The sequence below is a fragment of the Oryza sativa genome, chromosome 3, assembly GCF_034140825.1.
Source record: "Oryza sativa Japonica Group chromosome 3, ASM3414082v1".
Classification (NCBI taxonomy): domain Eukaryota; kingdom Viridiplantae; phylum Streptophyta; class Magnoliopsida; order Poales; family Poaceae; genus Oryza; species Oryza sativa.
The window spans coordinates 4,639,205-4,660,943 of record NC_089037.1 but is presented as its reverse complement, the minus strand read 5'-3'; the positions used below and the strand labels follow the sequence as shown (position 1 = coordinate 4,660,943).

At 44.8% G+C, this 21,739-nt stretch overlaps 2 protein-coding genes across 2 annotated transcripts; one reads left to right on the top strand and one right to left on the bottom strand.

Moving 5' to 3' along the window:
* Nucleotides 1-13,952: 13,952 nt before the first annotated feature.
* LOC4331888 (arabinogalactan protein 1-like) lies at nucleotides 13,953-14,584 on the top strand. The gene has a single exon (XM_015773747.3). It carries the CDS (start codon nucleotides 14,042-14,044, stop codon nucleotides 14,414-14,416), a length of 375 nt encoding a protein of 124 aa, XP_015629233.1. The 5' UTR covers nucleotides 13,953-14,041; the 3' UTR covers nucleotides 14,417-14,584.
* A 4,454-nt stretch (nucleotides 14,585-19,038) lies between these two features.
* LOC4331887 (transcription factor bHLH96) lies at nucleotides 19,039-20,630 on the bottom strand. Its single transcript, XM_015773787.3, has 3 exons — nucleotides 20,079-20,630; nucleotides 19,525-19,983; nucleotides 19,039-19,351 (listed from the first exon to the last, which is right to left on the bottom strand). Exons 1-3 carry the CDS (start codon nucleotides 20,502-20,504, stop codon nucleotides 19,247-19,249), a joined length of 990 nt encoding a protein of 329 aa, XP_015629273.1. The 5' UTR covers nucleotides 20,505-20,630; the 3' UTR covers nucleotides 19,039-19,246.
* Nucleotides 20,631-21,739: the final 1,109 nt, after the last annotated feature.

Here is a 21,739-nt window from a genome sequence, read left to right as displayed (position 1 = left end):
CGGCCCGTTTCGGCACGGCCCGTTAGGCACGGCTGATGAAACGGGCCGTGCCGTGCCGGCCCACGTGCCGAGCCGCCGGCCCAAGCACGGCCCGTGGATGGCCGGGCCGTGCCCGTGCCGGCACGGCACGCCCGCGGCCCACGGGCCGTTCGGGGCACGGCGGCCCGTGAAGGCAGGCCGCCAGCCCGCCAGCCTGTAGTGCACAGTGTTTTTTTTTTAAAAAAAAGCAAAGGAAATGTATAAGGAAAAAAAAAATTAAAAATGGAAATAAAATGTTTAAAAAAAAGTAATGATTTACTAATGTTAAAAAATGAAAAAATGGTATTTAAAAAATGGAAATAAAAGTTTTTTTAAAAAGTAATGATTTGCTAATGTTAAAAAAAAGAAAAAATGGTATTTTTTTGTTGTGTTGAAAAATTTAAAAATATAGATTGTGATTCATTATTTTGAAATAATTTAAAGATAAATCCACACTTGCGAAAATATTGCAAAAGAATTTGTTAAAAATAGTAATGACCTTTATTGATGTTTATATCATTACAGGATACAATGATACATGCTGCCTCTTTAAAAACTTTGTCATGTAAAAACTCATAGGGGAAAATGAGAAAACCATGACAAAGAAAAGAGTACAGCTCAAAGGTCAGAACTACTTCTAACAAAATTCTACTGGGGTTGGTCTGGATCCAGGTAGAGTTGCTCGAACTGGGCAGCCAATTCTTGGTTGTCCGCAGTGTATTGGGCATGTTGTCGAGCAAGCTCCCAGTCTTTAACGCTTAGTAGCATTTCGACGTGGTCGCTGCGCAGAGTCGTCCTCCGGTCTTCGATGATTCGGCCGCATAGACTGAAGGCCGATTCGGAGGACACCGTCGACACGGGCACCGTCAACACATCCCGTGCTAGTTTTGAAAGCACAGGATATGTTATCTTGTGGTCATTCCACCACCCGAGGACGTTGAAATCTTGTGCTTCGTGGTGGATGGCGTCGCTGTCCAAATAACCGGACAACTCTTCGGCCACAACATGCGAAGAGGCGTCTCCACTTGTAGCCGACGAACTGCCACCACCTTGGATTGAACTTGAAGACGATCCACCCCAAATCCTACCCCACTGTATCTTCTTCTTACCTGTAGTGGGGATAGGAGGGGGTCTCTGCTGGCGAACTTCCTGAAACTTTACTTCATATCTTCCAAAAACCTCATATAATTTACGTCTAACCTCAGTATAAAAAGAACTATAATCTACACCTATAGTATCTCCAACAAGTGATAAAATAGCAGACAATCCCCTTAATTTACACCTAGGATCTAAAACAAAAGCAAGAGCATACAACATAGGTATATTTTTCCAATATTTCAAATATTTTTGTTTCATGTGAAAGACAGGTTCAGTTAGAACGTCATCATTTTCGTATTCTTTAAATAAAGTAGCAATTTCAAGAAGGTTGTGCAAAATTATATTAGCAGTTGGATAATAAACTTGTGACAAAGTTAGAGTACAATCATAAAAAGTTTCTAGAAATTGGTAAAATTTTTGGACAATTGCCCAAACATGCTCGTTCAGTACTGAAGACCCGTCACTGTTTCTTGGGCCACCACGTGACTGAACAAAATCAGAAAGTAAACTACTATAAGGTAAAACAACTTTTAACATTAAATACGTTGCATTCCACCGATGCTCTGCATCGGTGGCAAACTTACGAGCTTTCACACCGGCCGCATTGCAAAACCTCTTCCATGCAGCAATCCGCGGGTTAGAAGCAGTTAACCACGCGATTGCTTGACGAACAGCATCGATGTGGTCACCTACCCTCTTCATGCCAGTCTTAACAATCAAATTAATTATATGACATGCACAACGCTGATGGAGTAGAAAAGATTGAGCATACACACAAAATAAAGGTTGCAATATTTCAATAGCCCTAGAATTAGCAGATGCATTATCTAGGGTGACAGCAAATATTTTATCAGCAAGATTAAATTCATTAATTACTTCCCTAATTCTTTCAGCTATGTTTTCTCCTGTATGTGAGACATCTATTAACCTAAGCCCTAAAACTCTCTTTTGTAATTGCCAATCATCATCAACAAAATGAACAACTACGCTAAGATAATCCTCTCTAGCTCTACTACTCCATATATCTGAAGTAACACTAACAGAGAAAGTACATGTACTAAACAGTTCCTTAAGTGCAGTTGCTTCCTTGTGATAAACATTCTCTAAATCTCTAGTTGATGTTTGCCTACTCACAGCTTTAAACCTAGGGTTATGAGATTGCTGAATGTAATGTTCAAAAGCAGGGGACTCCCCAAAGTTCAGGGGTAAATCTTGCCTGGCGATTAACCGGACAAGAGATTCCCGAGCAACCATGGGATCGTACTCCCAACTGTGTACCGTACCGTCTGGGTTTACCATAAGTTGCTGCTGCCGGAGTTGTATTCCTTGCTTCTTGGCACACGACTCCGCATGGCGCTTGAGGTGACCTGTACCACCAGAAGAACGAGCAGATAAAATTTGCCTACATATTCTACAACGGGCTTTCGATACCTCCCTTCCGTCGGGGCATGTTTCCTTTATCTCATCGAAGCTTTGCCACACACCGGAGGTTCTCGATCTCTTCGAGCCGGTGTGTGTCGAAACACTTCCGCTCGCGGTTCCGGAAAATCCTTCCGAAGCTGTCTCCGCCTGAACCGGTACCTCCTCAACGACAGCCGTATGAACCGGTACCTCCTCCACAGATGGTGGAGTTGGAGCCGATCCGGAGGTACCATCAAACCCCGACATGTAGTTGGGGTCGAAATCACCCAAGGTGAACGACGGCGACTGGTATGGAAAGTTCGGATCCATTCTGAAAATTTAAACCGACATAAACAAATTTTCGAATATTTATTGAATTCACAAACACAATACAAATAATACACAAATTTGAATATTACTTACATCTTTCCAACTGCGAGCTCTTCAAACCTCTGCGATCAAACTGTTGAACTACGAAACTAATTTTGATTTTTGACAAAATTTGAGCAAATTTTGTCAAAATCAAAAAAAATGCACACTTGAGAACAAAGAGAGCACTTAAAACACTTGAGAGCACAAGATGAGGAGTGTGGGATGAGGAGAAATGGCTGGGGTTCATGCCCTATTTATAGGGCGAAATTTGAGATTTTTTGGAATTTTTTCGAAATTTTTATGAATTTTTTAGCCTCCCAACGGTTATTTTCAAATTTGAACGGTCAAATAGCCGTTAGTGCCACGTGGCGCCTTCCCATTCGACCGCCGCCCGCCCTGTCCGCGCCTGACGGGCCGCCGGCGTGCCGTGCCGTGCCGTGCCGCGGGCCGTGCCGTGCCGGCCCGCTACAGTAGCCGTGCCGTGCCGTGCCGGCCCGCGGGCTCGGCCAGCGGCCCAAGCACGGCACGGCTACTCGTGCCGTGCCGGCACGGCCCGTTACTGTAGCAGGCCGTGCCGGGCCGTGCCTGCTACAGGTTCGGCCGTGCCTCGGGCCGCCCGTTTGGCCCGGCCCATTTGGCCACCTCTAGCATGCACCGGTAGAGGGGTGTTACTTGTTAGCCTAAAAAGTTGGCACAAACACTCAATCCCACAGTGCAAGGAACCTAATTTGGGTGATCTAAATAGATAAATGGATGGAGATACTGTTGAAGGCCCACAACGCACGGGGGAGCGGAGGAAAATCAATTCCTCACCTACCCTTCGATTTTTCTCCTCCCACCCACTCCGCCGCACCTCGCCACAAGCGAACGGGTGAAAAACCGAGGAGGTCGTCGTCGTCCTTATTGTCTACTCCCTTGCTCCTCCATCCCGCCGCCATCCCGCTCCACCACCGCAGCCCACCCCTATCCTTGTCGTCTCCACGGGAGCACGCGCACACACCGAGCAGCGCCGCCGCCTTCGCCGAGAAGATCGCCGCCTTGACCTTCTCCGACCTCCCTCCTCCCCAATCGGAGCAGAAGCAGGCGCAAGCGCTGCTCGGCCATAGCCGCCTCTCCGACCTCCCTCCTTTTTCCCTGAATCTCGCCGAGAAGATTGCTGCTCGGCCACAGCTGTGGCATCCCGGCCCAGGGCTTAATAGAATTAATAGAATACTCATATCAACAAGTTGCAACTTCTTTTCCGGAAGCCAGTCTCGAAAGAACTCTGAGGTTAAGCGTCCTTGGTGAATTTCCCGGGTGCGCACGAGTGAGGACAAAGTGTGCAGAAAAGACATGTGTTGGTCTGTGAGGGCAGTCTATGACCTATGAAAGCTATCAGATGTAAGCGGGCCCGGCCTAGGAGAGGCGGGACGTTACAAAGTGGTATCAGAGCTGACTCTCGCGGTTTCACGGGCACGTGTGTCGCAGTTGCGCAGGCATGGTGCGCATGGCTGGTGTGGACCTGGAGTGGTCACACAGCATGGCACATGCGCTGGCACTAGACACACGGACGTGGCCAAGAGGGGACGTTCCTGGCCTGAGGTTGATCGACGAGGACGTTGATCTTTCTTAAGGGGGTGAGGATGTGGCATCCCGGCCCAGGGCTTAATAGGATTAATAGAATACTCATATCAACAAGTTGGAACTTTTTTCTGGAAGCCGATCTCGAAAGAACTCTGAGGTTAAGCGTGCTTGGCCTGGAGCAATTTCGAGATGGGTGACCGATCGGGAAATTCTTTCCGGGTGCGTACGAGTGAGGACAAAGTGTGCAGAAAAGACATGTGTTGGTTTGCGGCGGTGTTGGCGGCGGAGCTCGACGTCGACCCTGCCAAGGTGGTGGTCGGGAGGGCGCGAACGACGGAGCCGCAGGAGGGCAATTTTGGATGACGAATCCGGAATTCCTCGTCCCGTTCGCCGGCGAGGGCACGACGCGTCTAGGTCACGCGCTCCACGGCGCACAGAACCTTGCCGCGCGTGGACTCACTGCGAGTAAGAATCGCGCGGCTCTGCTAAGGGGCGAGGAGCTCAATTGGAGCGCGCGACCTTGCTCCATGCAAGCGCAAAGCCGAGCCGGCGATGCGAAGTAACGCTCCACGTCACCGGACTGTGAGAGGCCTTATTCACCTCTCTGTAAGTACATCTACGCAACCTCTTTAATTAGCACTAAACTATAGAACGTGAGGTTTTGCTGCATTTGTTTACCATTTCCTTGGGTGGCCAAACGTGGCAGCAAATGTGTTGAGGAAACAGCAGCGAAGCTGATACAGTATCTAAACACATGACAAAAAGTCAGGAAAAAAAAAACCATACGCGAGGTCGCAAAGTGTGGCTAGCGGACGCCGTAGCTCGCCAAATGGCTAGCAGCACCCAGTTTGAAAGGCCAGATTCGTGCAACAGCAGCATGTGTCACCCGGTCCAAAAACGATATATTATCCCCTTTCTCTCGACGTGCTGTGATGTTTGCTGGAACAGAGCCATGCCAAAGATATATCATGAAAGAGGTGAACGGTGACAGGTCATCTTTTGATCTGATTCCATTTCGCCTAAAATCTTCTCTGGTCATGGCCATTATTTGCTTGTGCATGCAGCACAGAACTACAAAAACGATCTCTGTTCCACCACCAGTGAGATCAACATCACGACGCATGTGCGGCGTGCTGAAACTACTAGCAGCAGCTATTATAGATAAATCAGCTTCATACGCAACGCCGCTGGCGTTGACGCGTTGATGTACGTAGGCTGTTTTTAGTTCCACGTTAAAATTAAAAGTTTAAAGCAATTAGAACGATGTAAGGAAAAGTAAAAAATTTACGTGTGTAGGAAAATTCGATGGGATAGAAAAGTTAAAAGTTTAAAAAAAAAAGTTAAAATCTAAACAGGACGTATGTGACTTCTATATGAACTTGCGAAGGATCGACCATGTCATCTTACGGATTTAGGGATATGTCCATTGTCCGTGTAAATTAAATCGGGCTCGGGCGAGACGACCGTGTCTGCACGCGTGAATCACGACAAGGACCCTGCTTTACGGGCACCAACGGAGCTCTGCTTTGCATCTTTTGTAGCCTTCGTCCTCACGCGCAAATGGTATTACCTCCATCCCAAAATAAGTATAGCCGTGGATATCCGTGTCTAACGTTTGACCGTCCGTCTTATTTAAAAAATTTGTAAAAAATTTAAAAATATTTAGTCACACATAAAATACTATTTATGTTTTATCATCTAATAGCAATAAAAATACTAATCATAAAAAATTTCAAATAAAATGAATGGTCAAACGTTGAACGTGAATAGCGCAAAACTGCACTTATTTTATGGAGGAGGGAGTATATGCCAAGCTATTATATAATGCCGACGTGTCGTGTTAAGGGTCTAGGATATTGTTCACTTGGACAATCACAAACGTGCCGTATGCTGCTATTAGCCTATACCACGTAGGCAATGTATCCTATATAAAAAAAAGAGTACTATTAGAAGATAACGACAATGCAGAATTGCAGAGCCCCATCGCTTGATGAGAGTGTTAATACGTTCTAGATTAATGAGGGTCGATAATGGGTGTCGTACATCTGCTAGTTTCCTTTTTTTTTTTTCAACACTTGTGCTAGTTTGCTCAAGTTCCGCAGAACCTATCGATTTACCGAAATATCCAATCATGCTATCAGCTATGGATGTATAAACGCCAAAACACGGCGAGCACTAGGGGGTGAAAACGGTACGGAAACTTTCTGAATTCCGGACCTATTTTTGAAAACGGAATATGTCGGTCGGAATTTTTCGGAAACGGAATCAAATTCGAAAATATTTTCTCGGAAACGGAATCATAAATGATAAGGACAGTTTCCGTCGGAGCTCGAAATCGGTCGGAAACTTTCCGAAAATTTTCTCGGAATTACCAGAAATTTTGTGACGGAAATACCCTGCATTCTCTTTTTAAGCACTGAATAGTAAATACCATGGTGTTTGTCTGTTATTTTAAAAAAATAATATTTGTTATGTAAATCTAAAATTACATAAGAATATTTTTTTTGTCATGCATTGGGATTTATCAACAACATAAATCTTTTAAATATAGATAATTTATTCAATTGGATTTATCAGTTTGAGGGATTTTTTATTCCGATAAATTTTCGTTACCGTATTCGCGCCGGTTCGTTTTCGCTCCATTTTCGGTTTCGATAATATTCGATTCCGTTTTCGTATCTGAGGTTTCCAATTCCGAACCCGAAAAGAATATGAAAACAAAAACGATAAAGATAGTTTCCGCCTGTTTCCGTACCGTTTTCACCCCTAGCGAGCACAGGTCGTGCGCCCAAGCACTATACTAATAGTACTGGTACTATGCAGCCATGGTAGGATGTAGTACTGTATAGTATAAATTGAGCCAAACCTTACGGGAAACTGTTTTAAATACTCAAGTGGACGTCCACCTGTTTCTTGTATGTCATCTAAATGGTTATAAAAAAATTGACATGATAGATTAATATATAATATATCACTTCAAAAACATGCAAGTTCAAATTCGATTTCTACAAGTTGTAACAAAAATAACAAATTTAACTGTGAATATTAGAGTTTAATTTGTTATTTTTGTTATAATTTATAGAAGCTGAATTTGAACTTGCATATTTGTGAGGTGGTATATTACACATTAATCTATCTTCTTGTTTTTTTTTTGAAAATTTTTTATAATTATTTACTTGACATGCAAGAAAACGATTAGACGTCCATCCAAAATATTAAAATTCATCTTCCAAACCTTACACGTATACAAGACCACAAGTCGCGCAAGCAAAAAAAGTCAGGCGCGACCTAACCACATTTTTTTTTCCAGCCGGGAATCTGTTCTCCGGTGGCCTGAAAAGCAGCCCCCGGATAAGCAACCTTCCTTTGCCCAGAAAGTCGCGGGCCGCATAGCCCGATTGATTGATTGATGGCCGCATCAACAATCCAACCCAACCAATAAAGCGGTAGCCTGCCACACGCACGCACTAGCGCATGGACCATACTACTGTAGTACGGGTCGCCGGAAGACGACGCCGACGTCCGGTCCGGCTCGGCCTCGCGTTTCTTCCACGTCTTACGAGTTAGTACTCCCTCCGTCATTTTTACTTGCAATGTTTGACCACTCTTCTTATTTAAAAATTTTTAAAATTATTATTTATTTTATTTATGACTTACTTTATTATCTACATAATTTTAAGCACAACTTTTCGTTTTTTATATTTACAAAAAAAAATTAAATAAGACAAGTGGTCAAACGTTGCAAGCAAAAACTCAAAATCCCTTATATTGTGAGACGGAGGGAGTACTTCATTGGTCCCATACAAAATTAACCGATAATCAGATATGATATATTCTAATATTATATATCTAAACATATAGGAGCACACATTTAAATTATAGTGTTATGATATGTTCTAATATTTGAAGTCATCTACCTATAAATATAAGATATGTAATATACTTATATTTTGATATGTGAAGTCATCTACCTTTTTCGTTTTAAAATATTGCTATCTAGGATAGGAGAGTAACATTTTGGGACGGAGAAAGTAGCTAACAGGATCTGTTTCCATCCGGACCCATCAGTCCATCACACCATTGATCATCCGATTCCGTCCACCCAGGACGGGAGTAGGAGAAATAGCGGAAAGCGAGGCAGCGCGCCAGGAAAAATACGGCCAAATTGATCCCAGCTTCTGTTCCCACAGAGAAAACAGGCAGGGGGTGACGGGTGACCAGTGACTTAACGAACAGTTTTGTTCTTTGTTGTATCAACATGAGTATAGTAGTACTCCTTATCAACAGTCTGCTGGGCTAAAAACTCGCAAGAATTGTCCTCTACAACGTGTTTTGTTTTTGTCGAGTGTATTGGAAGTGCAGTGAAATCAAGGCGGTCTGAAGTGCAGGAGTGGTACTCTGTGGTACTGACAGGAGCCTACTAGGACATGGTCCGTCCTATATTAAATTAATCTAATACGAGATAAAACAAACTCCATATAATAGTGTTATAAATCTAAACAAACATCTATTCATATTTATAGTACTAACATATACATTATGTTCCACATTAAGTTAATCTACTAAGTGATGTAACGTATTGTATTACTATAAATCTAAAAGACATATGTGTACTAGTAAGGTATATTATATCCTACAATAGATTAATTTAACTCGCAACGAAGAAAGTACTTCCTTCGTGAAAAAAAAAACTAAGATTAGATGTAGACATATTCTAGTAGACTAGTACAATAAATCTAGACAAAATCTCAACGAATTCGGATAAAATCCTAGTACAATGAATATGAATAAAATGGGAGCTAGGATATTTCACATCTAATTCTAGATTTGTTTTAGTATATCACATTTAGTCTTAAGTTTGTTTTATGAGTAAATTTCATAAAACTACATATACTTTGCACAATCTATCGCAAAACTATAGATTTTAGAACTAGTTTCACAAAACTACAGATTTAATGTCTTTGTTTATCACAAAACTACATGTACTTTAAACAATATATCACAAAACTACATATTTAATAACTTATTTCACAAAACTACATGTTTAATATCTTCATTTATCACAAAACTACAGATTTAGTGTCTCCATTCTCACAAAACTACACATTTTAACAATGCTAAAACATGTAGTTTTGTGAGAATGGAGAAACTAAATCTGTACTTTTGTGATAAATGAAAATACTAAATGTGTAGCACTGTGATAAACGAATACACTAAATCTATATTTTTGTGAAACAAGTTCTTAAATCTGTAGTTTTGTGATAGATTGTACAAAGTACATGTAGTTTTGTGATAAACGAAGATACTAAATCTGTAGTTTTGTAAAACAGAATATTAAATCTATAGTTTTATGATAAATTGTACAAAATACATGTAGTTTATGAAATTTACTCTTGTTTTATTAATGGAGGGAGTAGGAGCGAACTCAAGTCTTCTCACATCTATTGTATCCGGTCGACGATTATAAATGTTGGAGTCTAGCGGTAGGTGCACTATGCACTGTGCACTGTGCTGCGATGGTTGGGCCGCGGTGCACTGTTCTGCACAATGTTAAGCGTCAAATCTGGTCCCGGCTCCACCTTTATCGAGCAAACAGAGCAAGGACAGCTCAAGTCACAACAACTCAACAAAGCGTCGACTGTGCGAGTCCACCAGCGATACTCCTAGTCGATAGATACAGCGGTACAACCTCAGCTTTGTTTGGCCGAGCTCTAGTGCCACAGTAGTACTGGCGGTGTGCTGGCTCGTCAGTGTGACCAAACATCGATATGCTCTTCAAACCGCTACTTCTTCCGTTCTAAAATATTATAATTTTTAGATAAATAGAACATATCATAATACTATAAATTTAAATAGAAGATCTCATGTTCTATTCAGATTCTAATACTATAAATTTAAATAGAAGATCTCCCATTCTATTCAGATTCGAATTTAGATAGAAGATCTCTCGTTTCGTTCTATTCAGATTCGTAGTGCTATGATATTTTATATTTAACTAAAAGTTATTATATTTTGAGATGGTGTATTCACCAGCGTCGTCGTACCATCAGCCCACGTGACGCTATTCTTTGATAGTGTGACGCATTCAGAGATGCGAGATGGGCAGTGCAGCAGCATGGCATACACATGAAAATCCACACTGGTCAGGACGAGCCGACGACCAGATGCACTGGCATGCAACGCATGCACTCGTGCGATCGTGCCAGTGTGTAGTAAGATGAATCTAAGGCGTAATTTTTCACGTGCCGAAAACGGCTGAACAGCTCGTGCTGCCGGCATTGGCGAACCATAGAGTTACTATACTTGTAGTAGTACAGCTCACACTTTCCGATCGATCGACCAGAGCGAATGAACCTCGTCGATCACGGGCTCACGGCACCCACGGCCACGTCTTTTCCTTGCTGATAAGCGAGGTCTCGTTGCAATGTCTCGTGATCTCGTCGCTATCGCCGCAACCCCAACGTCGGATTGGGTTTCGGTTGCACCGCTGAACAACTGCTACTCCCATGTTTTTTTCTTCTCTTCTCTGCTTTTAATTGAGGGTACGACGAGTTCAAAATCCCTGTAGCTGGCAATAACGTCGTAGGCTAACAACCCTATTAGACGAGTTTAAAGAAGGGTTCAGACTTTTCAAATCGATGGAAACTTTGGAGGCTAGTGTAGGCCGTAGGTGCTACGGGTGTGTCATGTTCGTCAAGTGTGGTCCTCATGATACAGTACCCCGATAGTGCAATCAAAATGTTTCTTTTTTTAAGATGACAATCAATGAGTTCCTTTATCTACAGATTGCAGATGCCCTTTAGGGTCTGTTTATTTGGTGAAATAAAAATTTTTGAGTATTACATTGGACGTTTGACTGGATATTGCAAGGGGTTTTCGGACACGAATGAAAAAACTAATTTCATAACTCGTCTGGAAACCGCGAGACGAATATTCTTAGTCTAATTAAGCCATCATTAGCACATGTTAGTTACTGTAACACTTATAGTTAATCATGGACTAATTAGGCTCAAAAGATCCATCTCGTGATTTATATGTAATCTGGGCAATTGATTTTTTTTATTTATATTTAATATTACATACGTGTGTTGAAAGATTTGATGTAATGTTTTTGTGAAAAGTTGTTAGGAACTAAACAGGTACAGGGCTACTTGAGTTCAGAAAACAAACTGTTTTATTGTAGGAGTACAGGGTGATGAACTAGATCAATGCCGACTTCGGTGTAGCCGTAGATTTTCTGCGCTTGGCCAGGAGTATTCACTTTTTTCTGGCATTGTGAACTCGCAACAGTAGTTTTGGTTGCCTCTTGCCGATCTCAGATGACCTCATGGTAAAATTCGGTGCTATTTAGGCACGCACACACAGAAAGGAAAAAAAAAAGAGGCCATCGCCACAGTGGGCCTATATTATGAGATGGACTGAAAAGGAGTCTGTAATTGGGCCTTATTTACCACATTGGCTCGGCCTCAGTAGCGAGTTTACCAATGGGCCTTTTGTCATGAGTAGGCCTTAACATGGACTCACTGGACCTTAATAGTGAGTTTCCTGTGCTCGATTTCGGAATTTGCGCTGGGCTGTGCGCCGAATAGTAGAGAGCTTACCGTTTTCAGCTTTTGGCACCTGCTTAGCTTGTGCGTTTGCATCTGCCTGTACTTCGTTGATCTATCTGTTCATTTCATTTGTATTGTCGTGCCGTGCCAGCCAGCTAGTTTTTGCATTTCCGGGAAGCTGATAATGGCATCCATCGACGCGCATACTCCTCCTGGGCATCCAGACGGATTAGAGTAAACAAACAGACGCGCAAAATAGCGCGTTACCAGGAGACAGCTGCTTTCTTTTCTCTTTAATTGAGATGCGCGCCAGTCCGTTCTTCTTTGTGTACTGTCAACCAGCCGGATCCAAGTGTCCACACTCCATCCTCGCGCAGGCACAGCTCATGCCAACCTCACAGCGTCACATGTCCTGCTTTCCAGGCAAGCTGGTAGCCAACCAAGCCAGACCGTTTTCCCCGGTTCATTTTTTAATAATAAGTTCATCTATTAAATGTGATTTAGGCTCTGTTTAGTTGCTCTAAAATAGCGAAAGTTTTGTTGTTGTTTAGCACTTTTTGTCAAAATGGAACTAAACACTAGTAGCAAAAATTGGTAATTTGACATTTGTCATTTTGAAGTCTAGAGTAGCAAATTTTGCAAAAAATATATTGGGAGCCATGCTCTCTCTATAGGCCTGTTTACTTTGATGAAAAAAAACCTCACCAAATTTTGGCTTTTTGGCAACTTGCCAAAATTTTGGTAGGATTTCTTATATAGTTACCAAAATTTAGCAGCAAACTAAATGTAGCCACTTTTTTAGCAACTTTACCAAAATTTATTAAGATTGAAAATGACATCAAAGTGAACAGGCCCTATCTTTACTAGTAAAACGCAAAACTTTAATATACATCTAAATACCAACTAGAAAAACTTTAATGCCAAATCTTTTGCCACCAAATTTTTTGCAAAAAAAATTGCCACGGTAAATTGATCTAAACATAACCATATTTTAAAGATAAGGAAGTAGAAAAATCTCCGACCACACCGACCATACTTTTTCTTCGCCATCCGTAATTCCGGTTTCTTCTGCGCAACACCAATGCGAGAAGAGTACGGCGATAGAAGCAAAATGGCACTGTTCCAATACCTGCACCGAGTAATTCTTCCAACAAAACGCATTTATGTTTCTCCATTGAAAGAGAGCCTGCAGATTTTTCTACTCGTACGCGGGTTTGAAGGATCGATCACATGGCGGATGGCGGGAGTACGGCACAACACTTGTTCGCCGGCCCGGCCGTCACGGCTCGCAACGCGGGCCATCTGTCAGCACAGCACGGGACTGTTCAATTTGATGAAAAAAAAATTATTAATTTTTGGCATTGACAAAATTTTGGTAACTTCCTAAAATTTTTGGTAGGATTTTTTTATAGTTAGTAAAATTTGACAGTAAACTAAATGTAGCTTTTTTTTTATAACTTTACTATTTTGGTAAGATTAAAAATAGCATATTAGCACCACGTCTCGCCCGTTGTAAACAACTCCAAAACCGACCTCCGCAACGGCTAGTAGCCGGACGGCCCAGCACGTCGCCCGAGGGCCGCATTTTATCGTGATCCATCACACACGTCCATGGACAATCCGACGGCGAGGCACTCGTCCACCTGTCCATCTTGGAACTAGTCGTTGGATGATTACCTGGTAAAACAACCGCTTCTCCCTCCCGGCGACGCGGTGCCGCTGCACGAAGGGTCAACATAGCCGGCGCCGCTCTCGCGACGAAGGTGGTCGGTGCCAGCCGGACCCAACCCACTGACGTGTTGGTCCCACTCGACGTGGCCCCCACGTGTCGGCGACCGTTGCCGTTGCGACTTCGTCACGACTTCAATAGGCTACAGCTGTTGCTTAACCGACATGGTGGTATACTAGCCTTTCGGCTATAAAAACCTGGACCCTCCCATTGTTTTCGCCACACAGTTCATCGGCATCTTCTCACACTCTAGCTCACAGCTTCGCGGTTTCCACGCACTTGAAAACTCACGTTTCCAAGCCGGAAAACCATGGCTCGCTTCGCCGTAGTCGCCGCCATCGTCGCCCTCCTCGCGGTCACGGCCGCCGCGCAGGCCCCGGGAGCGGCCCCCGTCCCGGCGCCCAAGATGGCCCCGCTGCCCGCTCCCCCGGCGAGGTCCCCGGCCACCGCCCCCGCGCCGGTCGCCACCCCGCCCACCGCCGCGTCGCCGTCCCCCATGGCGTCTCCACCGGCCCCGCCCACTGACGCCCCCGCCGCCAATGCCCCCTCCGCCGTCACCCCGTCCGCGGTCACCCCCTCCTCCGTCTCCGCCCCGACCGGCGCCCCCGCTGCCTCCTCCACGTACACCGCCACCGCCAGCTTCGTTGCCGTCGCCGGCGCGGTCGCCGCCGCCATCGTGTTCTAGATGGATGGATGGATGATTTGATCGACGCGTTGTTTATACGGCGAGATTCTTTTTTGTGATTCTGTTCTATTTACAGACAGCGAGACACTGATATTCAGATGTTTACACTTGTCATGTTTGATGAGATGATTATCGATGGAATATATTCTTTCATTTATTATTACCATACATGGAGTATTGTGCAATTTTTTTCCATTTTCTTATATTATCTGTATCGCTCACGCGTAAACTATTACTGCCGATCTGATCGGGCCAACCTACAAGAGTGGCTGTCACATGCATGATAGTCTAGATAGCTTTTTTTCCCTTTGCTTTACCGATGTCCGATGCCGTGACATGTGAGTGAGACAACAGCTTTCGCTTGTTCAGAATGCACGTGAAGCGGCTTTGTTGCATATGCCTAGTAAGGGTGTGTTTACTTCACGCTAAAATTATAAGTTTAGTTGAAATTAAAATGATATGCGTAGTAAGGGTGTGTTTACTTCACGCTAAAATTGTAAGTTTAATGTGATGAAAATGTTGGAAGTTTAAAGAAAAATTTTGGAACTAAACTCAGTCTAAATCTTGAACGCGCTTTTTCTTTCATGTAAAGTTGGATAAAATCCGTAGGCACCGTTAGAAAATAGGCAAAATTTGCTACAGAACATCGAAAGATTGCGGTTTTTGCTGTGAGACACTCGAAAATCGTGTATTTGTTTATGAACACTTAAAAGGGTGTTAATTAGCTGCTGGACACTACTCCTATTAAACTTTGTTTAAAGACAAATTTGCCCGTGGGCCCACTTGTCAATCTCTCTTTCTCTGTTGTTCTTCTTCGTCTCTTTCTCTCTGTTCATCTCTTCCTCAGTTCCTCTCTTTCTCTGTCGCGGCACACCGGGCAGAGCTCCACGGCGAAGGTGTGCCAGCGAGGACGACGAGGCGGCGACGACGCGGGCGGGCCACGGCGAGGTGACGAGGTCGACGAGGCGAGCGGCGTGGGAGCGCGATGCGAAGAAGTCAAGCCCGCCGCCGCCGCCGCCCAGCCGTCCTAGCGATGCGCCGCCACCACCGCCCCGCCGTGGCCCAGCCGTCCCGGTGATGCGCCGCCGCCGCCCCCGGCGATGCACCGCCGCCGCCGCCCGGCCGTGGCCCAGCCGTCCCGGCTCAGGCCAGCCGTCGTCGCCCCAAAGAAGAAGAAGAAGAAGGGAAAAGAAAAGAAGTGAGAGGAAGTGTAAGTGGGTATTTTGGTACTTACACAACTCTCTCTCTTCATTTTAACCGGAAATAATAAAATAATGTGAGGAGTGTTCAGCAGCTAATTATCACTTTTTTACAGTGTCCACGAGCAAATACATGATCTTCGGGTGTCTCACAGTAAAAACCGCAATCTTTCAGTGTCCAATAGCAAATTTTGCCTAGAAAATACGGTACACTAATTACCTTAACCAAATTTGGATGGCTCGCTATACGGAAACGCTGCAAGTTGAACACCAGACGAGATGGTGCCGTGTGAGACACTGAGAGAGTCTGAGAACGTCACTGCGTCAAGAAGAGAGAGTTGGGGGAAACGGGTGGTTGAGTGTGGACAGTCTAAAGTTCGTTTGAGTTTAAAGAGGCCCAACTAAGTAGTACTGGGCCGGGAAAAGATGAGGGTAGAACACGAGGAGTTTGTATGGGCCAGGACGGAAGATCCAATTCAAGTTCAATCCAGGCCTAGAAGTAAACCGCTTGTTTCACTTTTTATTTATTTTTTTCTTTTGGTTTGGTTTGAGGTTTGACATACGAGTAACTTGCAACATGTCAATATCAGCAAATTAGCGCTGATGCATGGAATATTACCTGAACAATACACCCTTCGTTCTCAAATATGGTAACTATCATCGTAGAATAAATGTAGTCAAAACGTAAACTTCCAACTCTTAGTATACGCAAAAGATTTGCTCCCCTTAACAAGCGAAATCATTCATTCTTTTTTTTTTCTTTTTTAAGAACACTGACGCACACAATCAATCAATCAACTTGTCTACTCCAGATGGTTCACATGCCGTCATTATAGCACAGTGTAAAATTTGGAATTTTGCCAGCCACTTCTTCCACTCCATCCCAGCAATTTGCTTGACGGGGGGAGCACATATAATGTTCGCAAGGAACCTCCTCCCCTTCAGACTGATCGATAGAAACAAAGCAGGGTTAGCTTTCAAGGCATCGATGCATCAGCTCAGCACGAAAGTTCTCACAAGTTGTGGGTGCCAATTAAGCTAGCCGGTACACTGTATTACTGTGATGTGAAAATAGCTGGAAAGTTTAATTTCCAGGTGAATCAAATTGTTTCCTGGCCTCGCTTCTCCGCGGTGAAAGTGAGCTGCTTACTAATCTGATGTGGAAACAACCACAACTTGGCCGTGTGATGCAGTGCACCTGTGCTTGAACAGCTTGATGCCGTTTTGCTGCTACTTGGCTAGATCAAGACATAGTTGTACAGGTGCGCAAGAGCTGATCTACACAAACTACAAAGCCAATCATCGGTAAGCTGCCGGGCCACTTGTCTGAGTACTCCCATCAGCTGTTAGGCCCCAGGTTCCGGCAACGACCTGCTGGCTAAAACGGGGCATCGCACGGCTTAATCCTCATCTTTCTCAACAGCTTACACACGACACTGACGTGGCCACGTACAGCTAGCACCTCGCAGTCAAGTTTGTATACGACTACTTAATCCTCATCCTTCTCGAGTGCCTTATTGAAGCTACTCTGAATATACTGCATCCGAGTTTTCCAACGTACTTGAGCAGAACCAGTCATTGCATTGTTAATAGACAGTATATTTCGGTAGATCTATATCGTCAATAGAAGGTTGATATGAATTACCAGTCGAAGAATTTTGCTCAGAATTTTGTCCGATTGGTGTACCGGAGAAATAAGATGTACTCCCTCTATCTAAAAACAAATTTGGATAGATATTTATCCAGGTTCATAGTATTAGTTAATTAGTATTAGGATGTGTCTTATTTCATTTTACATTTACATTACGTGGGACGGAGAGAGTACGTAGCAGTACTTATATTGTGAGGAGAAACGTGGGGTGCATAATAGGAGGCTCACTGACAGTCTGAAACTTACTCAAGTATTACGAGAGGAAGAAAAAATGGTTCATTCTTTTTCTGAAATCCACGTACATGGGAACAGCCAGTTAGTAACAAGTCCGATCAAACGCCCATTGGACATCAAGAATTCATGGAGTCCTAGATTATACGGTAGTAACAGAACTTATGTCCTTCGGGTCAATGGAATCTCTAGTCTCTGCCGCAGATCACTCATGTTGTCTCTGTAGGCTAGTGCACCCTGAGAGCAAGATTGTCTGAAGAGCATTATGTACTCCTGCGACCAAACCGCAGAACCAAACACACATGAGGATTATTTACTGTTTATCACGAGAAAAGAAGCAGCTCATCACATCATCGGGCAATCATTCGGCCTCTGCACTGCATGGATGCCACGCTGTTCGACCAGTCATATATAGCTCCTGACAGATGCACTCTAAAGCAGAGAAAGCAGAGTTCATGTGAACCGAAACAGAGATGGATGCATGCAAATGGGCCACAGGTCTTTTTAGGACACAAAGCCGTATACCTCAAATGCTAATCAAATGAGTGATTGCACGGTTCTTTTTTTATCAAGAGTTATCACAATTTTCGATGTTATTTTATAGTACCTCTACGCTAGAAAATATAGTATCTCTTGGTACATCATAAAGGACAGTTCAAGATTTGTAACCAATTAGTTTCAAGAAACTTAGAAAAAAATGTACGTGATATATCTCAAAGAAATTAAATCCAAAATCAATCTATACGTTGAATAAAGCAATCGGCTATTGGTAGCGTATGTGATTTTTTCCCCTTTTGTGAATGAGTAGATTCAGATTTACACTTGAAAATTCATGACTTTAGGTATTGCACTAATGCTGTCAATTTTGCCTTCTGGATTTCTCATAACTATTTTCATGATATTTTCGTTTCTAATTAAGATCTAGATTCTACCTTAGTTTTTGTTAGCATGATTTTCAAAACCGTTAAACGAGACGTTTTGTGTTAAAACTTTCTATATAATAGTTACTTTAAAATATCAAATAAACCTATTTTTTTATTTATAATAATTAAAACTCAATTAATTATGTGTTAATGGTTTTACCCTCATCAGTTAAGAACACCATCGCCCAAGGGCTCCTTCAGAACACAAAAATTTCGATATATCATTAGTGTATAGCCTATGAAAAACCCTTGAAGTCCCTCCATTTCAAAGAAGGCGTAAGGTTTTAGAGTCACCCTCCTTTTATGCAAATGGCAAGTAGTACTCCCTTTTTTAATATATAACGTCATTGATTTTTTAAAATACGTTTAACCATTCGTCTTATTTAAAAATATATATATAATTATCATTTATTTTATTGTGACTTGATTTATAATCATCAAATATTCTTTAACCATAACTTAGATTTTTTATATTTGTAAAAAAAGACAAGTAATCAAATATTTGTTAAAAAATCAATGACGTAATATATTTTAAAAAAGAAGGTAGCAGTTAAGCAAGAGGTACTAGTGCACAACACCTCCATCAAGACAAAAGTGGTCATCGTACGTACGTTTACAAGAGCTCAAAATGTTGGTATAGATTTCTCATTAAGGTCGCCGGAGATACTGCATGCATGCAGCACTCTGTTGGCTAGGGTACAATCACATTCACACATTACAAGCTAACAAGCTATCGATCGAGGCGCCATGGTTCCATTTCCAGGACGGACGAGGCAGAGGCTTCACATGGCGGCCGTCTCGGTTGTCGTCTCCATCGATCGCGGCGTCAGCTGATGGAGAGGACGGCCTCCTGCTGCTGAATGCTGCCCAGGATCTGATGCACAGCGGTGGCAATGTCTTCCACAGAGCCCAGCTTGGAATCATCCTCCACCTAACATCCAAACGAAAGCGATGACATTATCATCGGCGTTGTAGAAAAATGGGAGCGAATCTTCGCTCACCCGCGACGTTCCAATCGCTTAATTTGTCTGTGCTGCTAGCCTAAACTAACTAAGCATGCAGTCGTGGTAGTAAAATAGGTGCAAATTGTCGATTGGTTTTTACCTTGAGGCTGAAGGAGTAGAGGACCATGGCGTCGACGGTGGTCACGTTGAGATGCAGCGGCGGGATGCGCAGCTGCTGCAGCCCGACGACCAGCTTCAGCAGCTGCTTCGGTCGCCGCCGCGCGAGCACCTTGAGGCTCGCGTGCCCTTCCACCATGGTCACCTCGATGTCGGCGATGGCCGCCGACTGCCGGCCGCTCTCCGCGGAGCCCGCCGTGTCGTCCATGACGACGCTGCTCGCACTGCCGGAGCTCCCGGCGCTGGCGGCGGCGCTGCAGCCAGTGCGAGGCGACGTGGAGTACTGTGGGAAGCTGAAGAAGCCGGCGAAAGGGGAATCGCCGGCGGCGTCCATGGCGCCGCTGCGGTTCTTGAGGCTCTTTTGGACTTCCAGCGACTGCAGTAGCTGCTCCAGCTCCTTCACGTAGTTGATTGCTCCTCCGACGATCGATGCTTGATCACCCTGAGCAGAAAATGGATTCGATTTAATGATGATTAACGAATCATAACAGTATGCGTAAAAGCGATTAATTGAAGCATGCGTAGTTAGTGTTGTACCCTCTGCGAGTAGGACGCCGGCATGAGGGAGCGGAGCACGGCGAGGTACTCGTTCATCTGGCGGCGGCGGTTGCGCTCGACGGCAATGTGGGTCATCCGCTGGCACTCGATCTCCTCCTTGTTCTTGACGACCTTCGTCCGCCTCCGTTTCCTCCTCCCGGCGGCCACCGGCTCCGCCCGCTCCGCCGCCGCCGCCTTGCCCTCCGTGGAAGCATCCGAGTTATCCTTGGATGCCACCTCCCACTCATCCACGGAGGCGACCTGCAGCTGGTCATCCCACTCGTCCACTCCGTAAAACTCACCGAAGCCGCCGCCGCCGCCGGCAGCAGCCAGGACGTCGCACCACGGCATCCCGTACGCCGGCGAGTCCCTTCCGCACCCGTAGCCGAAATGGCCCTGCGGAAACACCACGGCCTCTAACGCCATCCTGCACGCACCCGGCAAAACGAACGGGCGTTTTTTTTCGCGAACTGACGACGCCACGATACGATACGCACACGATTCAGGGGGAGGCGAATTAAAGAGTGAGTTGCCCAGCGACGCGAGGGGCGCCGCCGTTTTTATAAGGGGACGCGCGAGGTGTGTGGCCGAGAGAGGCGCGCGCGCGCGCGGTGCGGGGCAAGTTGCAGTGGTGCACGCATGCATTGCGCGCGGGGGGAGGGGGGCCACGTACGCTACGCGCGAGGGGCGAGGCGGCCTTTTGCGCGAGGGGGACGGGAAGGGAAAACGCAATGATTTACACGGAGAGCGGAAGCAAAGCAAGATGACGCGCGCGCGCGGGGGCACGGGCACGCACGCGGGCGGGGCGCGATCTGCTTGCTTGCTGCGGAGCCGTGGGGACGGGGCTCGGCACGCGGGCGCGCGGGCGATCGATCGGGTGGCGCGGCTTGTTTGATGCGGTAACGCGGCCTGCAAGAGGGGTGGCAACTTGGCGAAGAACGCGCGGCGCGGCGCGCGCACCCGGTCGGGAGAGGCGTACGTCGCACAGGCGCGAATTGGAACGGCGGGCCGGTTGCTCAGATCGAGAGATTCTGGCATTCTGCGCTGCACGGTGATCGGAGGGGGCGTGGCAAACAAGCGACACGTACAGGTCATCTTGTGCAGCCATGAGTCGATCTGAATTTTCTGATTACTCACTGCGTCCGTTGATTTTTACTGTTCACATATATTTCGTACATTTCTGCTTGATTGTTGGACTCGTAATTGGAGAATTCTGCTTGTGATCGTCTTTCACTACAGTGTTTGCATGCATGTGGCTTTCATCCGCCTACAAAGGTGATCTGGCTTGATCTACTGTCTTGTATGTTTCAATCGGCATCAAATTTACGATTACCCTCTTGTACAAGTATGTCTACTTGTCTGTATCACCCGTCGCTTTCCTTGGAAAGAAGCTTCACTGAGTTTGCAAAGAATCGGCTATGATATGTCACTTCTCTAAAGGAATATGTTTAGGTGTACTACAAGTAGTACAAATTTGTGTAGTGTGATTATTTTACAGCTGATTGGCGCATAAAATCTGTGAGATGGGATCATCCTGAGTCCGACGTAGGAAATTACACAACGTAACAAAGATTAAGGCACTAATGCTAAATCTTGGCACATTAAATTTAATACTCCCTCCATTTTAGATTATAAATCGTTTTGATTTAAGTCAAAGTCAA